The sequence below is a fragment of the Martes martes genome (assembly GCF_963455335.1).
Source record: "Martes martes genome assembly, chromosome: 16".
In the NCBI taxonomy this organism is placed as follows: domain Eukaryota; kingdom Metazoa; phylum Chordata; class Mammalia; order Carnivora; family Mustelidae; genus Martes; species Martes martes.
Window position 1 is genome coordinate 20206073 of NC_137904.1, and position 21003 is coordinate 20227075.

Below are 21003 nucleotides of genomic sequence, written 5' to 3' on the forward strand. Positions count from 1 at the left end.
CAGGGAAAAAAAAAGTGGGGGAGGGGGGAATTTTTGACCCTGTAGTTCAAAAAAGAACAGCACACTAGAGATTAGTGTGCTGTTTATACTTTAATGGAAAGTATAAAACACTGAAAATATGGACAGAAATCAGATTATTGCCCTTTTATTTTTTTTTCTTGCCTCTTTCACAATGAGACTGGAGGAACTCCAAGAACCATTTAAATGAAGGCAAAATGATTAGATTTTTTTCCTAATTGCTTAACGCTGATGTCATGGTGTACGCAAAATAAACATTGATCTCAAAGTGAAAGATGAGAAATAGAACATGAACAGCCTTTCGGGGTAAACCATATCCAAGAGAATTCCAAGAACTGCGGGCCAGAATCTATTTAGGCCATCCTCAGGGACCTAGATCTCTTAAAAGCCTAACTAAGTGGAGCCAATTTCTGATGCTCCTCTCCTGGTGATCTGATTTTTACTAGGGAAATCTGCTAAATGTCCTCTCTCCAGGGAGCCGCCCTCCCCCAGAACGGCCCGTGGATTTGCCAGTCACCGAGGACACCCGGGGCTGGGTCCAGTGGTCCTGAGATGTGTCAGGGTAACTCACTCCCAACAAGGGAGAGCCGCCGTGAACGTGAACGTAGGGAATGCCGGGAGGAGTGGAATGTGAGACTGGTAACTGGACTGAAAGCTAGATTACCACTTCCAACCCACAATTTGTCAATCCAAAATTGTACCAAAGACTGTAATTTTCTAGTCAGTGCTTGATAAGCAAGGTCAGGCAGAAAAGAGCTTCCATAAAAATGGTTGAAGCCTCAGCCCCACAGGCAAGTGCAGCCCAATGACCACTGCCTGAGGCTGGGATGTGCCCAAATTATCAGCGGGCCTGAGAGAGACCCTGTCTGTTGTGAGGAACAGAAGTCATCCGGCTTAGGGCTGGCCACTTGCCTCCGGACAGAAGACAGGTGAGGACAAGATGGCCAGGCCGTCATCGCTCTCCAGCTCCACAACGGGCCGCTGTATGCTGCACCTGCTGGGCCAGGCAGACTGCGATACCGCCTGGATGCTCAGGGAGAGAGATGTGCAGCCAATGCCTAGTGGCGGGTCGCAGCAACCGGATAGATAATTAATATGATTAGGAACACACAGAGCAAGCATGCTTTTGCTGACTGAAAGGCCCAGTAGCATAATTACTGTTTTCTTACTAGCTCACTGTCTGTACACATTTCAGAGCCTGGTTGGTGTTAGAGTGCTGTGTAAACATCAATAAGATCCCAAAGTGCCCGATGATCAGCATTCTGGAGCACAATGGCTTTTTGTTTGCAGGGTTTTCATTCTTTTAAAAGATGCATTTTCGGGTCGCAAACATTAGGATGAGTGATCTCTATGCCTCAGACTGATCTTTGAGTCTGTAATGAGTTAACATCTGCCCCAAGTGAACATTTATTATGAAGGCTAATTAATTGCTTTCCAGTTACAAGAACCCTTTGCATTCAAAGAAAGTAGGATTCACATGAAGAGAATATTCTGTTTATTAAAACAAAGCAGGGGAAACAAAGGGCTTCTTCCTTCAAAATCCCTTCTATTTAACATAGCTTTAGTCAAGAAATGAAACATACAAATGCAAGAAATATGTACAGGTAGAAAAAGTACACATCCGCCAACCAAAATGCTACATTAATTGAAGTGAAAACTAAAGCAATGCTTTGTAGTTGCCTGGATGTCCCTGGGAGACAGCAAGTCAATGCTTATCAGCTTTCCTCAGAAGAGACAATTTTGATTAATATCAGACCCATCTGACTCAGTCTATTAAACCCTGAAGGAGGGATATTCTTCAGATATAAAAGATATGTCTTTGATTAATAATTCTACCCTATTGCCATTCCAAGCATTAACAACTATGTGGCACCTCCAGAATGAGAGAGGCTTTGAAATTCCAGAAAGACACACTTACTGAAGTATGGGTTCCGCATGACCCCTCTTGGCTCCCCCTCCTGAGAGGGAACCCACGTCGTGAAGGTATCACCGCAGGAGAGGCAGAAACCCTCGTTACATAATTTATTTCGCTGTCTGCAGAGTTAGGGTCAATTACTTGTGACATAATTCCTGCTTGAAGATAATGCAATCTTAATAAAACTGACAAAACCCTGAAGACAGAGGGAGTGACTGGCCCCACGCTACCTGCCGGCTGACCCGCCAGGATGGACACTGCTGCGTACACTACAGCTGTCGGAGCCTGTTTCCCTTTGCCTCTATCAGTGGGTACTGACGGGCCCCAAGACGCGCCCAAGGGAGGAAAGCGCTTTGTCCACCTGCATCATGCGGCTCATGTGGAAATGTCATGGGGGAGGGGACGGAGGGAAAGGGGAAGAAGGAACCGGTTTCACTTCAGCTCTGCTTTTTCAAACTTCTGCCCAATCAGCCCTGCTCTTCTTCTCACATGAGCGCGTTTCTCCTGATGTTCATGATCAGCCTTCTGCCATATTCTTTGTAGTCCACGGGCTTCACGTCCATCACAGTGGCCTTAATTCGAGACTCATCCTTCAAGAAGAGAAAAGCAGTTTGTCAGCGGAGGAAAGCCCGTGGCACGGAGTGCTGGTGGTAACCCCGTTGGCTTCAGGGGTTTCAATGATCCCAGCGGGAGTGAACACAAAGGTATGCGGGACTTAGTGTTCAGTCATCCTAATACAGAAAACAGTCCCCTGTGAGAGCCCTGTTTGGAACTTCCAGAGCTGGGAGAGTGGACAGAAGCCCCTCTTTGACCTTCCTTCATGCTCCCAAGCTCTCAGAAACCTAGAATCCAAATGGGATGGGCCTTAGCGGGCTGATCTGGTCACTTTGTTTTCTCTGCAGAGGGGGACACAGGAGCCCAGAGAAGAGAAGTGACTTGCTTGGAGCCACACAGCTAGTTCTGAGAGTAGTACGAAAGCAAAAGAACCCGCGGCAGAGGACGAAGGCCTGGTTTGAGGCCATCTCAGCTCTGCAGGAGATAAAACCTCTCTGCACCTCACCTTCCTTGTCCGCACCATGAGAGCGCTGCACGAACCTTCAAGTTGTGCCCTGGTCCCGCCTCACTCTGTCATTCTATCACAGACATTTGACTCCCTCATTCAGTGCCTCCAGAAACAAACACCCCTACTAGCAGGTACTAGGGTTAGGGCATAATAACACAACAGAGTGAGGACCCCCTGAAACAAGCAGGGAGGTTTTTAGAACTCCTCGTTTGCTCATCAGGACTCAACAGTGCCTTTGGAGGCAGGGTGGCATGGTGCCCAGAAAGGGTGCGCCGTCTGGTTCAGGGGCTCACGTGCTTTCGTGAGCATGTGCTCCCCAGCAACATCATCCTACTTATAGAATGGTGACAAGCAAAGCTCTGTTGCTGCGGGCCAGGATCTTAAGTACGGCCATGTGCTGGCATATGACTTCTACAAATTACTTATTTTCTGCGTGCCTCCATTTCTTCAGTGGTAAAATGGAGATAACGGTAGTTCCTACATGTGGGTTCCTGCCGGGATCAAGTGAGATAACAGATGTAAAGGGTGTAGAAGAGTAACCAGCAGACAGTCAATGCTCAAGTACTGCTGTTACGACTGGACTGTCCAATCATACGATATTATAGGCGACTGAAAGAGGAGTTTTCAAGGTAATTTTAATTATGTGCGGTCTTTGTTTCTGATACCAACCTTAGGGCCTAAACCTCATGGAAGTGCATCCACTCAATACCTTACTGTTCTTTGTCAGTACACCAACAAAAATCCCCCAGGTTGTAACTGAAGGGAGCACACAGCATTTCCCTCTAGATGATCGACACCGGACAAAACAATCAACCTCAGCGCTGGGAAGAGTCAATGAGTAAGAAATGCAGGATGTTTAGCACTGGGTCTGGTCCACAGTATGTAATTAGGTGACAGTTGCCACTGTACTGTTGTTGTGGGTGACAGACAGCAGCTCCCCACTGCTAACCCTTCTGCACCCCAGGAGACCCCACTTACATTGTAGGTCTCTAGTTTCACCCTGATTTTGAATATGAAAGATCGGAAGTTGGCATTCTGGAAAACTTCCTCAAATGCTTGCTCATTCTGCAAAAACAAATGTAAAACTTTAGGCATGGAAGCTATCAGACCATTTGAAAATATCCATTAAAATTTTTGAAGGGTGACTGGCTGGCTCAGTCAGAAGAACATGTGACTCTGGATCTTGGGGTTGTAGGTTCGAGCCCCCCATTGGGTTCAGGGATTACTTAAAAATAAAATATATTTTTTAACTTTATTAAGATTTTATCTATTTATTTGACAGCGAGAGAGAGAGAGAGGTTGAGAACAAGTAGGCAGAGTGGCAGGCAGAGGAGAGGGAGAAGTAGACTCCCAACTGAGCAGGGAGCCATACATGGGGCTCAATCCCAGGGCCCCGGGATCATGACCTGAGACGAAGGCAGAGGTTCAATCAACTGAGCCACCCCCAGGCACCCCAACAGAAAAAAACATTTTTGAAAAGACTTTTGAGAAAAACCTCTCTCAAAATTTTTTACCCTCAGTGGTTTAAATTACTTAGGAATGACTAATCTACAGGTGACATTTCATTACATAAAACTGTTTAGATAGAATTTTATTAAAATACTAAAATACTCTACCTACAGTAGCCAAATTCAGAGAGACAGAAAGTAGAATGGTTGCCAGGGGCCAGAGGAAGGGGAAATGGAGAATTAGTATTTAATGAGTGTACTGAACTTAAAAATGGTTAAAAAGGTAAATTTTATGTTATGCATATTTCACCATAATAATAAAAAAATTTAAACCACTCTTAGAAAACACATTTCTAGGGCGCCTGGGTAGCTCAGTGGGTTAAGACTCTACCTTCGGCTCAGGTCATGATCTCAGGGTCCTGGGATTGAGTCCCGCATTGGGCTCTCTGCTTAGCGGGGAGCCTGCTTTCCTCTCTCTCTGCCTGACTCTCTGCCTACTTGTGATTTCTCTCTGTCAAATCAATCAATCAATCTAAAAAAAAAAAAAAAAAGAAAGAAAGAAAAAAGAAAACACATTTCTAAACTTCAGAAGTTTTGTGATGGAATCTCAGGGTTGTGAGTTCAAGCCCCACACTGGATGCAGAGATTTACTTAAAAATAAAATCTTAAAGGGGTGCCTGGGTGGCTCAGTAGGTTAAATGTCTGCCTTCAGCTCAGGTCATGATCCCAGGTTCCTGGGACTGAGCCCAGCATCAGGGTCCCTGCTCAGCAGGGAGCCTGCTTCTCCCTCTGCCTGCTGCTCCCCCTGCTTGTGCGCTCTCTGACAAATAAATAAAACAGTAACAAAAATGCTTAAAAAGTAAAAATAAAATCTTAAAAAAAGAATTGAGAGAAAAAAACAGTCAAAAAAACTTCAAGTTGCCATACTGTTTTAGTCTCTGCATTTACAGTGATTTGTGAGGAAGTAAAGAAGGCAGGTGAGGTGGGTAAAGACTAGGAAAAGTTTGAAAAACACAGTTCTCTCCCTCTTTCTCTTGTGCCTCAAACACTATTTAAGCTTTATTTACCTTTTTTAAAAATAAAGTAATCTCGGGGCGCCTGGGTGGCTCAGTGGGTTAAAGCCGCTGCCTTTGGCTCAGGTCATGATCCCAGAGTCCTGGGATCGAGCCCCACATCGGGCTCTCTGCTCAGCGGGGAGCCTGCTTCCACCTCTCTGCCTGCCTCTCAGCCTACTTGTGATCTCTGTCAAATAAATGGATAAAATCTTTAAAAAAAAAAAAAAGTCTGGTAAACAAAGAAATCAGAGCAAGGATTTTATATAAATATGCATAAAATAAATTTGTAGTAATTTTATATAAAATTAATAGTTCATGTCAGTCAATATTATCTTTTCAAGCCACATGGGACATGAAAATGGCTTTGTTACACGGAACTCTTGTAAAAGTTACTTCACATATACATACAAAGTCCTCCAGGCTTTCAGATATGTAAATAAAACGACGTGTTAAACCTTAAGAAAATTATACCAGTTGCCATTATTCTTCAAGATTAGAGAAAGCATGGAGCATGTCCTCCAAGAATATCATGGTTCCTGAGGGACGTTTCTATATGTCCTCATTCACCAGCAGTAAAAACAGTCAAAGGTAATAAGCTCATAAAAAACCCTGAAAAGCTGCCTCGAGCCTTAAAATCTGATATGAAAATAAAGAACCAGGCAAAACAGAGGAAAGATACCATCATACTTAAAAGTCAATTCCGGTTATTTCTATGAAAGGGCTTGTTGGCATTATTTTCAGAGATCTCATAATTTTTAAAAGATGCGTGTCAGGGAAAGGTGGGGACCGAATGGACGAAATGAAGACAGGAAAGAACAAGAAAAACACACCAAACGACAAGTTCTTTTTTCTCTTAGTGGTGTGTGTGTGTGTTTTTCTTTAGTGTTTTATTTATAAGTTTCCTAACCAATTTGGAGGAAAAGGGAGAGGGAGTACAGTTAGATGCTAATTTGTGTGGCCCAGAAAAGAGCTTTCATTGATCATCTTTACACATTTTTTAAAACGATTTTATTTTTTTGAGAGAAAGAAGATGAAGGGAGAGGGAGAAGCAGACCTCTGCTGAGCAGGGAGCCCGAACCCAGAACCCCTGGGATCATAACCTGAGCCAAAGGCAAATGCTTAACCAAATGAACCACCCAGGCGCTCCCATCTTTACACATTTCCTCTGAGTATCTTTCCTACATTTAGCATAATTAGTAATCTATTCCCTACATTAAATAAACCTAATATATAAAAATATAAATTTATAGAAATGAAATGGATAAAGTTATCTTAGGAAAGAAAGTTACTTCATAAGAACTGCCTCTGAAGATCTAGAATGGCAAGTACCTTATATGTGAGTTTAACCCAGGATTTGACTCAGCTTTTCAGGAAGGTGTTTATTATGTTAAAAGGGCACATGTGTACTTCAGATTACTTCAGAAGATACCTTCCAGCTCTCAAGTGACTGTAGGCACATCAACTGTAGTGTGCTAACAGTAACAGGAGAAATAAGTGGTTTATACTTGTAAAGTGTTGTTTTTAAAGCACTTTTATTTTTTAAAGTAGTCTCCACACCCAGCGTGGAGCTTAAACTCACAACCCTGAGATCAAGAGTTGCACACTCTCCCGAAAGAGCCAGCCAGGTGCCCATTTAGCACTTTTTTATACATTACTTGATTACTCATCGTTAGCATACCCAAGGTGGACAAAATTCGACAGAATCAGATGAGCTCTTAAACAATCATCAGACTGAGAAACTATATACAACACTCAAAAGAAATTAAAAAAAATTAAAGAGCAAAAAAAGGGTGTTATTGGTAACTGTTACAGTAATAAAAGATGAGGCCAACCTTCTCTTTTAACTCCCCAAGATGAGCAGTGCTTTGTCCAATGATGGCCTCTGCAGACTCCTGGAAACAAGTGACCCACTGATTCTCTTGAAAATCAGCAATATTTACCTAAAAGACACATTATATATTAATTTCGCCAAGAAAATAAAAGGAAGACACACTCAGGAGACTGGAAGATTAACTTTTTCCATCCATTAAAATAATTCCCAGGGGGAAAACCAATACCACTATATATGCTATATATATTCTTTCAAAAGAATGTGGAACATATTGCAGAAAGAAGTTTAAAAGGTAAGTTTGGATCACAGCAGGAACATAATATGCTGTGGATATGTGATTTCAGATCTCAGTGGAAAGAACAATCCAACTAAACTCTCTCTCTCAGACAGACAATCCAGGTACACCATACTAGGTTCCCCCTCCAGCTGCAATGCCCTTTGGACTAAAGTTTTTTGTTTTTGTTTTTGTTTTTAAGATTTTATTTATTTATTTGACAGAGAGAGAGATCACAAGTAGGCAGAGAGGCAGGCAGAGAGAGAGAGAGGGAAGCAGGCTCCCTGCTGTGCAGAGAGCCGGATGCGGGGCTCAATCCCAGGACCCTGAGATCATGACCTGAGCCGAAGGCAGAGGCTTAAACCATGGAGCCACCCAGGTGCCCTGGACTTTTTGAATGAGCCTCCAAAGACTGATAGCAGGTTCTCTACATTTTAACTGTACATCCTTCAGTCACTAGTTCCACAAGACTAGTTCTAGTCACTGCTGAACATCCCAGACTATTTAAAAGCCTGAACTTAAGGGACTTCATCGAGCAGCCAAACTTACCTAGCAACAGAAATGGGCGATCAAGTGTCTTCACTTGACCGTGGTAAAATTAAACAGGGGAGAGTCAGGGAAGAAAGTGGATCACACAGAATCCAGTTGCTAAAGCAAAAATCTTAGTACAAATAAGAAAGCACAGGGTTTTGTTTTGTTTTGTTTTTAAGGTACCATTTGAAGATTCTACATATTCGCTTGGCATATACATGGAGGTTTAATATCAAAAGTTATGATGAAAAATAGGAGAGAAGAAGTTAAAAACACTCACATATATGAGAGGATATATCACACACTAGGATTCACACTTACAGTTTGTTTACGTCGTGCTATTCCTAGAGGCAAAGAGCACTTCTCAACCGGGCTGAGGAGGGTGACAATGAAGACACCATCTCGTGAGACCAGTGTGCTGAGATTCCTATTTACGAGTGTCAAGAAAGTCTGATAAACCATCTAAAACCACTTTCTCCATCCTAGTTTAATGAAGTTAACTTTGTTTATTTTCTGTAAAAACAGGAAGCTTAAACATAGAACTTTACTGCTGAACTAACATTTTAAGGGGCAATTAGAATATACAAAGGATAAGTAAAATCCTTTATTTTTTCATCTAAAAAGATTTTTTTAAAAATTTCCTATTATAAGAAAAAAAAAAAAAGGAAAATGCAGAAGAAACTAGAAATCAACCAAAAACAACCTCAATCAACACTCTGGTATTTATCCTCTCAGTCTGTTTTCTGTGTGCATACATATTTCAAGACTATATCAAACATACCATTTAAAATTTGCCATTTCAATTAATAAACCTGAACATATATTTGCCATTTTCAATATTTTAACTCGGGTTGGGTTGGTTCAGGTCATGATCTCAGGGTCCTGGGATCGAGCCCCACATGGGGCTCTCTACTTAGAGGGAAACCTGTTTCTCCCTCTCCCACTCCCCCTGCTGTGTTCCCTCTCCCGCTGGTCTCTGTCAAATAAATAAATAAAATATTAAAAAAAAAAAAAAGAAGAAAGAAACCATCAGAGATGTAACAGCTATGTAAAGTTATTTGTTACTGTTACTCTGAAAACTTCTATGCAACTTAAACTTCCTTCATATTATACTGGTTAATTCCTTTATTATATATCTGTAGTGTGGAATACCATGAAGGCCTCAGAATTTGCCAATTATCTGACTGAGCCACCCAGGCACCCGAAATATAAACATTTTAAAGGCTCCTGATATATTACTGCCAAATCACCTTCTTAAAAAATGCAAGAATACCTATTTTCTTATACCTTAATTATCACTTATGATTTTTTTTTTTTTAAAACACCCTTTGGGGTGCCTGGGTGGCTCAGTGGGTTAAGCCTCTGCCTTCGGCTCAGGTCATGATCTCAGGGTCCTAGGATCAAGCCCCGCATTGGGCTCTCTGCTCAGCGGGGAGCCTGCTTCCCCCCATCTCTCTGCTCGTCTCTCTGGCTACTTGTGATCTCTCTCTCTGTCAAGTAAGTAAATAAAATCTTTATAAATAAATAAATAAATAAATAAATAAATCCCCCTTCACTTTAAAGGTTTTAAAAACAGAAACAATTCTTACAATGCAAAAAAGCCACACTCCCACATCAGTATGCAGTCACATTCCTGAGAAGTCAGCTCTACGAAGGCTAAGATGAACAGATTATCTACAAGAAAAATAACTAAATATAGGCATTGACTATATAAGTATAATTACTGCTCTCCAGAAATGCCATTTCAAATTAATTTATCTTCATAACAGTTAGCAGGAGAGTGTCACCAATGCTACAACTGTACTACATGCACAGCAACCGAAATCAGCCGGGTATCTAAATGCAACTTTCTGGTAGGAGAAAAAGCTTTTAGTAGAACAGACTGCTACTCAGTGGAGCGGAAGGCCCCTTACTTGCCGGACTTACAGAACAATAAGAAGCTCTTTAGCACTTACTCATCTGCAGGCTTCCTACCCCAAATGATCTTATTTTTGCTGTCGTCTCTCCAGGGCCTGCCACTTGGTAGGGACTCCAGAAACAGCACAGGACTCCCCATCTACCCATTCCACTTACCGACAGGATCATGCGGTACTTGAAGCTGGGAAATTCACTGTCGCACTTCTCACAGCGGTATAGTCCATTCTGTTGATCAATCACTTTCTTATTGCAGTCCTGAGTTGGGCAAGCCTGATACATACAGTTTTCTTTGCGAAGATACACTACTGTCGCCACAGAGCTGAAATAGTCGGCCTTCGGGAGAAAAGACTGACATGAGACCTAGAACAAAAGGCCTACATTCGAGAGAGGACTTGGAGGCAGCACAAAAGCTTGCCCTGACATGTAAGCGCTAAGCTTACCATGTTCGAATCCCTATCACAATGGCCTTAGAGAATAATTTATGCTATAGTTTTTGAAATCATTTGTGCTGACTGCAAAACCTATGAAGATAACAAACGACGTTCTAAAGCATATTATCCCTTAACAATAAACACAAATTCGAAATTAGACCAAATTAGTTAATTAAAAACAGAAAAAGATGATATGAAAGACAAAGACTTCAAGAGATGAAGATTTGTTCCTCCCATTCCTCTGACTCTCCAAAGGTAACAGATGGAGGAAATACAGGGGGGAATGAGGCGAACCTAGGGAGCGATGGCCAGCCGTCGTCCCACGGGAAAAACTACAGCAGTGATTTCCGGGATCCGCATTCCCCTTCATCTTCGTCTAGGCCACGGTGACAAACTTGGTAGAAAGCCAGACAGGAAATACTTTATGCTTTGCGAGCCATTCAGTCACCGTCTCTGTCTTGGCTCCCCACTTTGCAGCTGCGGTGCCCAGGCACCCCCACACGATGTGCAAACACAGGCACGCAGCCATGTGCCACCCTGCTCTAAGCCGTCAACCCAGGGAGATGGGGGAGATCTCTGAGAAGTCAACGTAGCAAGGACTAAGTCATGTACTCCGGCTTTATGCTGTCCCTATTTGTTTTGCTTTTTAACTCTCATGGAGAGGATACAGAGTGAATAATTCTGGGGGATGAACAGCTCCCTCTGGGGCTTCCCAATGTCTCAGACCAAAAAGGACAAATAATAATGTGAATGTTTCAGGGTGAGGCTTCACTCTAGAAGGCTCTAAGAAAGGAAGTCTCTGGGTACCTGGCCGGCTCAGCCAGGAGAGCGTGAGACTCTTGATCTCGGGATTGTGTGTCTGTGCCCCACAGTGGGTGTAGAGATTACTCCCTAGGAGAAAGTCTCCTAGGAGAATGCCTATTGAGTTTTTCTGTATTTCCAGGTAAGATCCAGATTCAATGCATGACTTTAAAGTTTGGGACCAAATAGGTGCTCTCCAGGCCTGGTTTCTTTTCTTTTTTAAAAAAATTATTTATTTATTTTAAAGAAATCTCTACACCCAACGGGGGCCCGAACTCACAACCCTGAGATCCAAGAGTCACACGCTCTTCCAACTGAGCTAGCCAGGTCCCCCCAAGCCTGATTTCTTTCTTTCTTTCTTTTTTTAAAAAAGATTATTTATTTATTTATTTGACAGAGAGAGAGAGAGAGAGAGAGATCATAAGTAGGCAGAGAGAGGGGGAAGCAGGCTCCCTGCTGAGCAGAGATTCAGATGTGGGGCTCGATCCCAGGACCTCAGGATCATGACCTCAGATGAAGGCTGAGGCTTTAACCCACTGAACTACCGAGGCGCCCCTCTTTCTTACTTTTTTTTTTTTTTTAAAGATTTTATTTATTTATTTGACAGATCACAAGTAGGCAGAGAGGTAGACAGAGAGAGGAAGGGAAGCAGGCTCCCTGCTGAGCAGAGAGCCCGATGTGGGGCTCGATCCCAGGACCCTGGGATCATGACCTGAGCCGAAGGCAGAGTCTTTAACCCACTGAGTCACCCAGGTGCCCCTCTTTCTTACTTTTCTAAAAAATATTTTATTTATTTGAGAGAGAGAGAGAATGAGTGAGAGAGAGCGTGAGAGGGGAGAAGGTCAGGGGGAGAAGCAGACTCCCCAAGGAGCTGGGAGCCTAATGTGGGACTCGATCCCAGCATTCTGGGATCATGACCTGAGCTGAAGGCAGTCACCCAACCAACTGAGCCACCCAGGCAACCTCCCCTCCCCAGGCCTGACTTCTTATTATACACTTTAGATCTAAGAGGGAAACTGGGTATTAAGAGAACCTGAAGAGTTCCTTCAGGTTCCTCTGACAGGGCAACACAGATCTGTCTAATTTTTAATTCTCAAGATGCTGTAATGACAGCATCATAACAGGTTGTTGATGACAATGATGGATAAGGGAGTGTGGCAAAATGAGACAGTAATGAATAAAAACTGTATTATATAATATGAAAATAATAAAAGTAGGAATTGTGTTTTGGAGGGTATAAAGGAGAAATAAGTGACTTAAATATTGAACTGCTGGCAGAATACAGGTTTAGATCAAGACAGAAAGAGCATCATTACATACAAACAGCGAAAGGAAGCTATTTGACTAAAGTCAAATATGAGAGGCACTTCCTGTTGGAGAACAGTGGCAAACGCTCAGCCCATGAGAGGTTAGTGTCGTGCAGCCAGCGAAGGCCCATGGGAACGGCTTGATGTCTAACATGGAGCCTTGCTAATGCTCAGTGTTGGTTTGTTGGTTTTTTTTAAAGATTTTATTTATTTATTTGACAGAGATCACAAGTAGGCAGAGAGGTAGGCAGAGAGAGAGCGGAGGAAGCAGGCTCCCCGCTGAGCAGAGAGCCCAATGTGGGGCTCGATCCCAGGACCCTGGGATCATGACCTGAGCCGAAGGCAAAGGCTTTAACTCACTGAGCCACCCAGGCGCCCCCTCAGGGTTGGTTTTAACCTTCAAACACATCTTCTTGGTATGTGGGCATTTCAATTTGCAGGAAAAATCAGCAAAAATAAATATGGACCTGAAGTCATTACCACTTCATTAAGATCCCTCTAAGAATTAAACAACCTCCAAGTCCAAGTTCTTAACTTTTTTTTTTTTTTTTTTTTTTTTTTGCCTAAAGACATGTGAGAGCTACAACGTGTAGGCATGGCTCCCTCACTCTGGCACTGATTCTCAGCTGTCATGCCATTCTCTGGTCAGAGCTCTGCTTAAGAACCATAGCTCTGGATGAACGTCAGATAGCCAGTACCAGGAATCAGGTTTGAAAACTCATCTTTTTGCACCATTTATGTGCTTTTGTGAAGAAAGTCAGGAATGTGGGATACCTTGTCACCATGGCCCAGGTTCTCTGATTTAGCCTCATACAAAGTTTTCCAGTTGGTATTGCTCCCTCCTATTCCTCCACTCTTTAGATCAGAGATAGAAACACCATCTAAGGCTTGTCCTTCTGAGTCGAACCTGAAAAATAAATGACAGGCACTTTATATATTTTTTGAACACACTACTTGTTTCTAAATGCCAGATACAGGCTATCCATACTCCCAACTCCCTACTTGTCCAGCTTTCATGGGTCATGGTCACATGGGCTGAAATTAGTATCTCCCTACTTGTATCTTAAGTGAACTGCAGGAAGGGAATGACCTCTTTTTATTTCAATTGCTTTGATGCCCCCCAGTGGTCAAGAAAGACAGTATCAAAATACAACCACCTTTTCTTAAATTAGCATCCGGTACATAGTTCTTTAGGCTACTGATGCTCATTCTCAGTCAATAGTTACATTTTTATCATTACTGACATATATCAGCATAGAAAATGACAGTCCCATATTATAACATGGTGGCATGTTCCCAGGGTACAAGATCTTATAAGCCTGGGGCATCTGGGTGGCTCAGTTGGTTAAGTGTCTGACTTCTAAGCACCTGACTTCAATCATAACCTCAGGGTCCTGGGACTGAGCTCTGCCTTGGAATTCATACTCAGTGGAGAGTCTGCTTATCCCTCTCCCTCTGCCCCTTTCCCCAGCTTGTGCTCTGTCTCAAATAAATTAAATCTTTTTTTTTTTTTAAGATTTTATGTATTTATTTGACAGAAAGAGAGAGAAAGATCACAAGCAGGCAGAGAGGCAGGCAGAGAGAGAGGGGGAAGCAGGCTCCCTGCCGAGCAGAGAGCCTGATGAGGGGCTCAATCCCAGGACCCTGAGATCATGACCTCAGCCGAAGGCAGAGGCTTAACCCACTGAGCTACCCAGGCACCCCTCAAATAAATAAAATCTTAAAAAAAAAAGATCTTAAAAGCCTGATACAGAGTTTAAAGGATTCTATAACCCAAAGTAATTTAACAGAAGACATCTATTTTCTTGTAGATTTATCTTCTTAGTGAGATTTTACCTATGCCAATATCAAGATTGACATTAATTTATGCCACGTTATTAGTAAAAACGATTCTACTTCTTGATCACGTAACAGCTGATATGAAGGAAAGTGGCTCAGAAACATACTTGTGACAGGGAAGAGTCAGTCTGAGATTAAAAACATGCCAATGTCACCTAAAAGGAGGCTGACTAAAAGCTAACCACATACAGAACAGGCTTTTTACAAAGAGACCATCTAACAGAGTGGTTGCTGCCCTAAGCCGCAGACAATTGCCTTCACATTCTGTCAGGTAAGTGGCTAAATCCGTCACAGAAGCACAGCAAGGTCCATAAATCTGTTTCACCACTACTAGCTACACCAGTTTATAGTTTCAGAAACTCCAAGGAGGCATTTGCCACTGAAGATAGCTCATCAGGAATCAACAGAGCAAGGACAGAGGCAGCCCTTCTTTTTTTTTTTTTTTTTTTTAAAGATTTTATTTATTTATTTGGCAGACAGATCACAAGAGGCAGGCAGAGAGAGAGGAGGAAGCAGGCTCCCCGCTGAGCAGAGAGCCCGACACGGGGCTCGATCCCAGGACCGTGGGATCATGACCTGAGCTGAAGGCAGAGGCTTAACCCACTGAGCCACCCAGGCGCCCCGGCAGCCCTTCTTATAATAAAAAAATCCCACATTGTTATAACCAAGATCTAACATCTCCAATCCTTGCCTAGGTGGGGTGTGTGCACTGAACTTCTCTTTGATCAGTGCCAGTTATTTTATTCTGGAGACAGCCGTGTCTTTTGATGTTGACCAGGATCACTGTTATTGACAAGTAAAATAGGAAGACCTTAATGTGGGCATGCAATTAACCTGGGGTCGAGCTCTAGGGCCCGAAAGAAAATCAAGCAATGAGGACAAACCAAAGCTGTGGTTATTTCTGGTCAAACTACAAACAGGCCCTGCCTTCTACCATCCTGCCAGTTATTGGGATAGTTACATACGGATACGTGTGGATACTCAGGAGGCTGGCTTGAGTGACACGAACGCTCTAGTAGCTGTTTCACGAAATTATTCAAATTTTAGTGCTGCTAGTGGTTCACTTTACACTCAGAATAAAAGTGAGAAATCTGTCACAGGAGCTAATTCTTTAAGTACTAAAACCCTAGGACAGAGGTGGAAACGGACACACACCCCTCCGGGACTGCAGCTACTCAAATTATTAAAGCTCAAGCTAGCTGCAGTATTTTCCCTGACCACATCAATTCCTGCATGCCGTGTTTCAGTTTGAAGTGCTCCTTAAAGGCAGGGTTTTAACACCCTACAAAGCTAGATATAGTGAGGAGATTTTAATAGGCTCTCCTGATCCCCCCGAGTGCTTGGGGAATAACAATATAATGCCAACAAAGGCCCATTGTTCCCACCGCACTTTTTCAGAGCCCAGTGAAAACGCACCGGGAGATGTGATCAGCACCAACAACTGGACAGAACAAGGAAGCACATTCCTCCCCCAGCCCACAGAAGCCTGCAGCTTTAAACCTAGGAAACAAAGTGGCCTCCCACCCACGGTCCTTCAGCACACAGCCGTGAGAGCCTGGCCTCCCCTTACTTTGGCAGAATCGAGGTCAGCAGCAGCACTTCCCTTCAGCTGGCCTCCTCCGGAATCTCTGGGTTTGTCATGGGATTACAGTTTTGTCAATTTAAGGGCTTTAAGGCCATCCTCTCAGAAGGCATAATGCTTCCAAGAAATATAGGAACTGCTCCATTCAGTAACAAAGCCCTCTGCTCTGTAGATGGCTCACATACTGATCATAAGGGCCCAAAGAGCCAGCTCTTCTGACTCAGAGGCCGGACTCAAATAACCCCTTTGTGTAGTCCCATAAAACCTACCATCCACGAAGCTTATAGGCCTCTGGGATGTCAGGATTCACAATGACCGTGCTTGAAGACAGTACAGAGAGGCTCCGTCCACCAAAATCAGAAACTCTAGCTCCTTTGATAGCCATCACGGGTTGTCTAGAACCATCGAATCTATCAGCCTGAGTAATGACAAAAACACCAAACAAATACAGTGAACAGGTGTCACTAGCAGAAAGAACACACGGAACATTTTTACAGAAAATAAGGAACACAGTCAATGTCAGAGTAAATGCCGTGAGTGGTACGTGGAATCTATCCAAGATAACCTCGCACACAAGAATCTGTTCAGATACAGCAAAACTAATCTGGAGTCAGAGGAAACATCATTTCACTGTGTAAAACAGATCACGGCCATAAAGGGTTTCAGATACTGCCTGGCCAGTTCAATCCTTCTTTAGGAAGGCCTATACGGTGAAAGCCCCAAAGCTCTAAGGCAAGACAGCTGCCCGACTCTCTCGGTCTCTGCCTTCTGCACCTGCTCTGACTGCTCAAGGCTAATACTTACATCCTCTCCCCACAGAGTAGCAGTCACCACTTTCCCTGACATGTCCATCAAATAGATATTTCTCTTGGAAACTTCTCTGTTGTTAGACTTCACTGTGATTTTGGTGGCATCTTCGTAGCTCTTGCAGATCCCAATTATGTCTAAAATATAGGCACAATATGTCAGCAAAATAGGGTCAAGGCCCCCATTACCACCTGATCAAAGGTTGAATGGCAAGCCCTTAAGTCTTACACTTCCTTTATAGGCTGCAAACAAAACTAGTCATCACAACTCTCTCTGCTCTCGTACGCAGACTTACCTATAAGTGAGTCTTTAGGCTTGTTCTCCAAGTCTCCAATCCCTGTGAAATCAAACTGAACTGTAGGTAAATGATGACCATCTTCACAGGGCATGACAGAAGTCTCATTGTTGAAGGTCATCTCGTAGTCATTTTTAACCGCTGTGAACTGTTTGTTAGCAATCTTCAGGATGCCTTTAGAGATATAATAGACCTGTACAAGAGGCAAGCCGTGGAATGTGGGTAGATTAAACAAACAACTTCTTACCACCATGCAGTTCGCCAGTGGATGAGAGTCCCCCCACTGCTCCCGGTACCACCCAACGGTTTCAGTTCTCAGCGTAACACTGCCCTACCTTGTTCATGTCGATAAGGGGAAAGAACTTGTCCACTTGCTCATTGAAAGCAGTAGCTCTGATTTCACCCTACAGAAGCATGCAAAAGCAGGTCAGAACTGTGTTTACCAAGTTTTATCCCTGAAAAGAGGACACTTTAGTGTCAAAATGACATCTTTAAGGCAGTCACACAAGCACAAATGGGATGTGTGAGAGAGCTACAGACACCCCAGAAGCACACACATTTTTTTAAAAGAGATTTTAATTTTTTATTTGACAGAGAGAGAGAGACACGGCGAGAGAGGGGACACAAGCAGGGGGCGTGGGAGAGGGAGAAGCAGGCTCCCCGCTGAACAGGGAGCCCCATATGGGACTCGATCCAAGGACCCTAGGATCATGAACTGAGCTGAAGGCAGACGCTTAACGACTGAGCCACCCAGGCACCCCCCCAGAAACACAAATTTTATAGTCACATATTCAAGTTATTCATCACAGTGGAACAACCTGGGTTTAACCTACTGTGGAGCTTTTTTTTTTTTTTAAAGATTTTATTTACTTATTTGACAAACAGAGATCACAAGTAGGCAGAGAGGCAGGCAGAGAGAGAGGAGGAAGCAGGCTCCCTGCTGAGCAGAGAGCCCGATGTGGGGCTCGATCCCAAGACTCTGGGATCATGACCTGAGCTGAAGGCAGAGGCTTTAACCCACTGAGCCACCTAGGCACCCCTACTGTGGAGTTTTATTAACCTCAAGTTAGACACTTTAAAAAAGGCAAAGCAAACAAGCAAAAAAATACAAGAAACCTAGTGATTTTAATTTTCTGACTACAAAAATAAAAATAAATTCTGAACACTGAGTGACACGAGTGAATCCCACAAGGAAGTGTGATGAGCCAAATGATTCACCAGCTGCCCTCACGTTCCTACCAAGCAAGGAATTACATCATATTTGGGAGTCATTGCCAAAATGTTATAATACATCATGTTTTCAAGTTGCCTGAGATTTGATTTTCACTTTTACTTTTCCATCCAGTCAAAATACCGTAGATGGGGGCACCTGGCTGGCTCAGTCATGGGAACATGAGACTCTTGATCTCAGGGTTGTAAGTTCAAGCCCCACGCTGGGTGTAGAGATTACTTAAAACTAAGACAAAAAGGGGAGCCTGGGTGGCTCAGTGTTAAGCCTCTGCCTTCGGCTCAGGTCATGATCTCAGGGTCCTGGAATTGAGCCCCACACTGGGCTCTCTGCTTAGTGGGAGCCTGCTTCCCCTCCTCTCTCTCTGCCTGCCTCTCTGTCTACTTGTGATCTCTGTCAAAAAAAAAAAAAAAAACCAAGGGGCGCCTGGGTGGCTCAGTGGGTTAAAGCCTCTGCCTTCGGCTCAGGTCATGATCCCAGGGTCCTGGGATCGAGCCCCATATGAGGCTTTCTGCTCAGCAGAGAGCCTACTTCTTCCTCTCTTTCTCTGCCTGCCTCTCTGCCTACTTGTGATTTCTGTCTGTCAAATAAATAAATAAAAATCTTTAAAAAAAAAAAAAAAAACCAAAAAAACCAAACTAAGACAAACTACAGATGGAAAGAAACTTAAAGAAAGGGCTGAAATTTAAGCCAATTGACAGATAAGACTGATAATCTGGTAAAAAATTAGGTTCTGATCATTGATTTTGCCAAGCTCTAGGGGCGCCTGGGTGGCTCAGTCAGTTGAGCATCTGACTCTTGGTTTTGACTCAGGTTATGAGCTCAGTGTCATGATCTCAGCGCTGTGAGAGCGAGCCCTGGGTCACACACTGCACTCAGTGGGGAGTCTGCTTGAGATTCTCTCCATCTCCTTCTGCCCCTCCCCTACCTCGTGCGCTCCTTCTCTCAAATAAACAAACAAATCTTAAAGAAAAAACAAAAAAGAGTCAAGAGTCGCATGTTCTATCTATTGGGCTAGCCAGATGCCCAGTGTGACTGTTGATCTCAGGGTCGTGAGTCCAAGCCCCACGCTGGGTACAGAGCCTACTTAAAAAGAATAAGTAAATTAAAATAAAAAACTTAAAATTAAAAATAAAATAAAATAATAGGATTTTATTTAAGACCTTTAATCCTTTGGGGCACCTGGCAAGCTCAGTTGGTTAAATGTCTGACTCTTGATTTAGGCTCAGGTCATGATCTAATGGATGAGAGACTGACTCCTGTGTCTGGCTCTAAGCTGGGATGGAGCCTGCTCAAGATTCTCTCTCCTCTCCACTGCACACAAACCCCTCTGGGGGAAAAAAAAAAAAAAAGACCTTTAACCCTTTGCTCCCAGAGAGCACCAGAAGACTATAAAAGAGGACAAACAATAGTAACAATCCTGCTTATTTTTGGCCTATTACTGTTTTTCATCACATAGGCTTGCACAGAGATGGGCCCCATTTCTCAAACTACTCCTATTTCCCCACTTGACAAATACTCACACTTTCATCAACTAGTTCTATGGAGAAAAGCTTCCCTTCCCCTCGGGAATTGCTCCAGGTACGGATCTGACTTTTGTTGGTAACTCGAGCACAGATAGTCCACCTAAAAACCAAATAGATTGTATCAGTACTCCAAGTTTTACTCGGGAAAGATCTAAAAGGTTCCCTATCGTCTTCCTATAGCCTTTCTCATCTTATGCATATTCCATTTTTCAATGTAAGCTGTACTTTAACCCAGCTAATTAAAACTCCAAGATGACACACAGGTTTGACAGTTTGTAGAATAAGCAAGTAGTAAAACATACAAGATGATTTAACACTAACTCATTCCCCTGTCAAATTAGTAAATTTATAAACTCTCCCTTTTCCAAAAAGCATCACCAAGGCAACGGTATCCCCTTAATGAAAGGTTCTAAGCCAGAAGAGGCAGTAATACCAGCAATTATATTCTGCCACTATTTTCAATTATGGGAACTGATAAAACTGGTGTCAAGCTTCTGTCTCCATTCTAACACAGCCTGAATATAAATACAAACTTATGGAACATGGAACATGGTGTTGGTAAGCCACCAAAAGAAAACAACACACTAAAGCAGTATGACCTCAGACAGAGGCCACCAAAAAAAAGGAGGTACAAGATCCAATACATAGTCCAGGGGCCCATACTGAACGCAAGTGTTGGGCACATTGGTTACCTTAGTCATTTTCCCTGCACTGCAAAAAATTTGAAGGTTAGATAAAAACATATCTGAAAGAATTCTGAAAAGAGAACTCACGAATTTTCAAGTGGCTAAAATTAACTTTTAATGGAAAATACCTGTTCAGGGTATATTACTGTGGCTACATAAACAGTACAGATTTCTCTTAGTCAACTAAATCATAGTAACAATTTTTAGACTAAAAGTCACTTATTTATAGCATGAGAAGATGAAACGCCTTCTGAATTACAACAAATATTTATTTTTACTCATAAGATGATAAATGGGTTCTTTAAGCATTAAATATTTTTCAATTCAAATTCTTTCAAAACAAATGAAACTCCATAGGCTATAGCAGATTGCTTTTTTTGCCATTCTTTTACAGTAAGAGAGTTAGAGGTTGCCATAATTCGTACCCTCCTCCCCCTATGGAAGAAAAA

General features: G+C 42.9%; 1 protein-coding gene across 1 annotated transcript in view; it reads right to left on the reverse strand.

The window, feature by feature from the left end:
* Nucleotides 1–1398: 1398 nt before the first annotated feature.
* Nucleotides 1399–21003, reverse strand: part of RPA1 (replication protein A1) — a 90385-nt gene continuing 70780 nt past the window's right edge. Inside the window, exons 8-17 of the mRNA XM_080826034.1 lie at nt 19866–19968; nt 17450–17518; nt 17115–17307; nt 16817–16956; nt 16282–16430; nt 13366–13498; nt 10209–10385; nt 7332–7439; nt 3975–4061; nt 1399–2523 (exon numbers count right to left, since the gene is read on the reverse strand). Of these exons, the coding sequence (XP_080682160.1) occupies nt 2419–2523; nt 3975–4061; nt 7332–7439; nt 10209–10385; nt 13366–13498; nt 16282–16430; nt 16817–16956; nt 17115–17307; nt 17450–17518; nt 19866–19968 (1264 nt within the window). The 3' untranslated portion in view covers nt 1399–2418. The remainder of the gene's footprint in view (nt 2524–3974; nt 4062–7331; nt 7440–10208; nt 10386–13365; nt 13499–16281; nt 16431–16816; nt 16957–17114; nt 17308–17449; nt 17519–19865; nt 19969–21003) is intronic.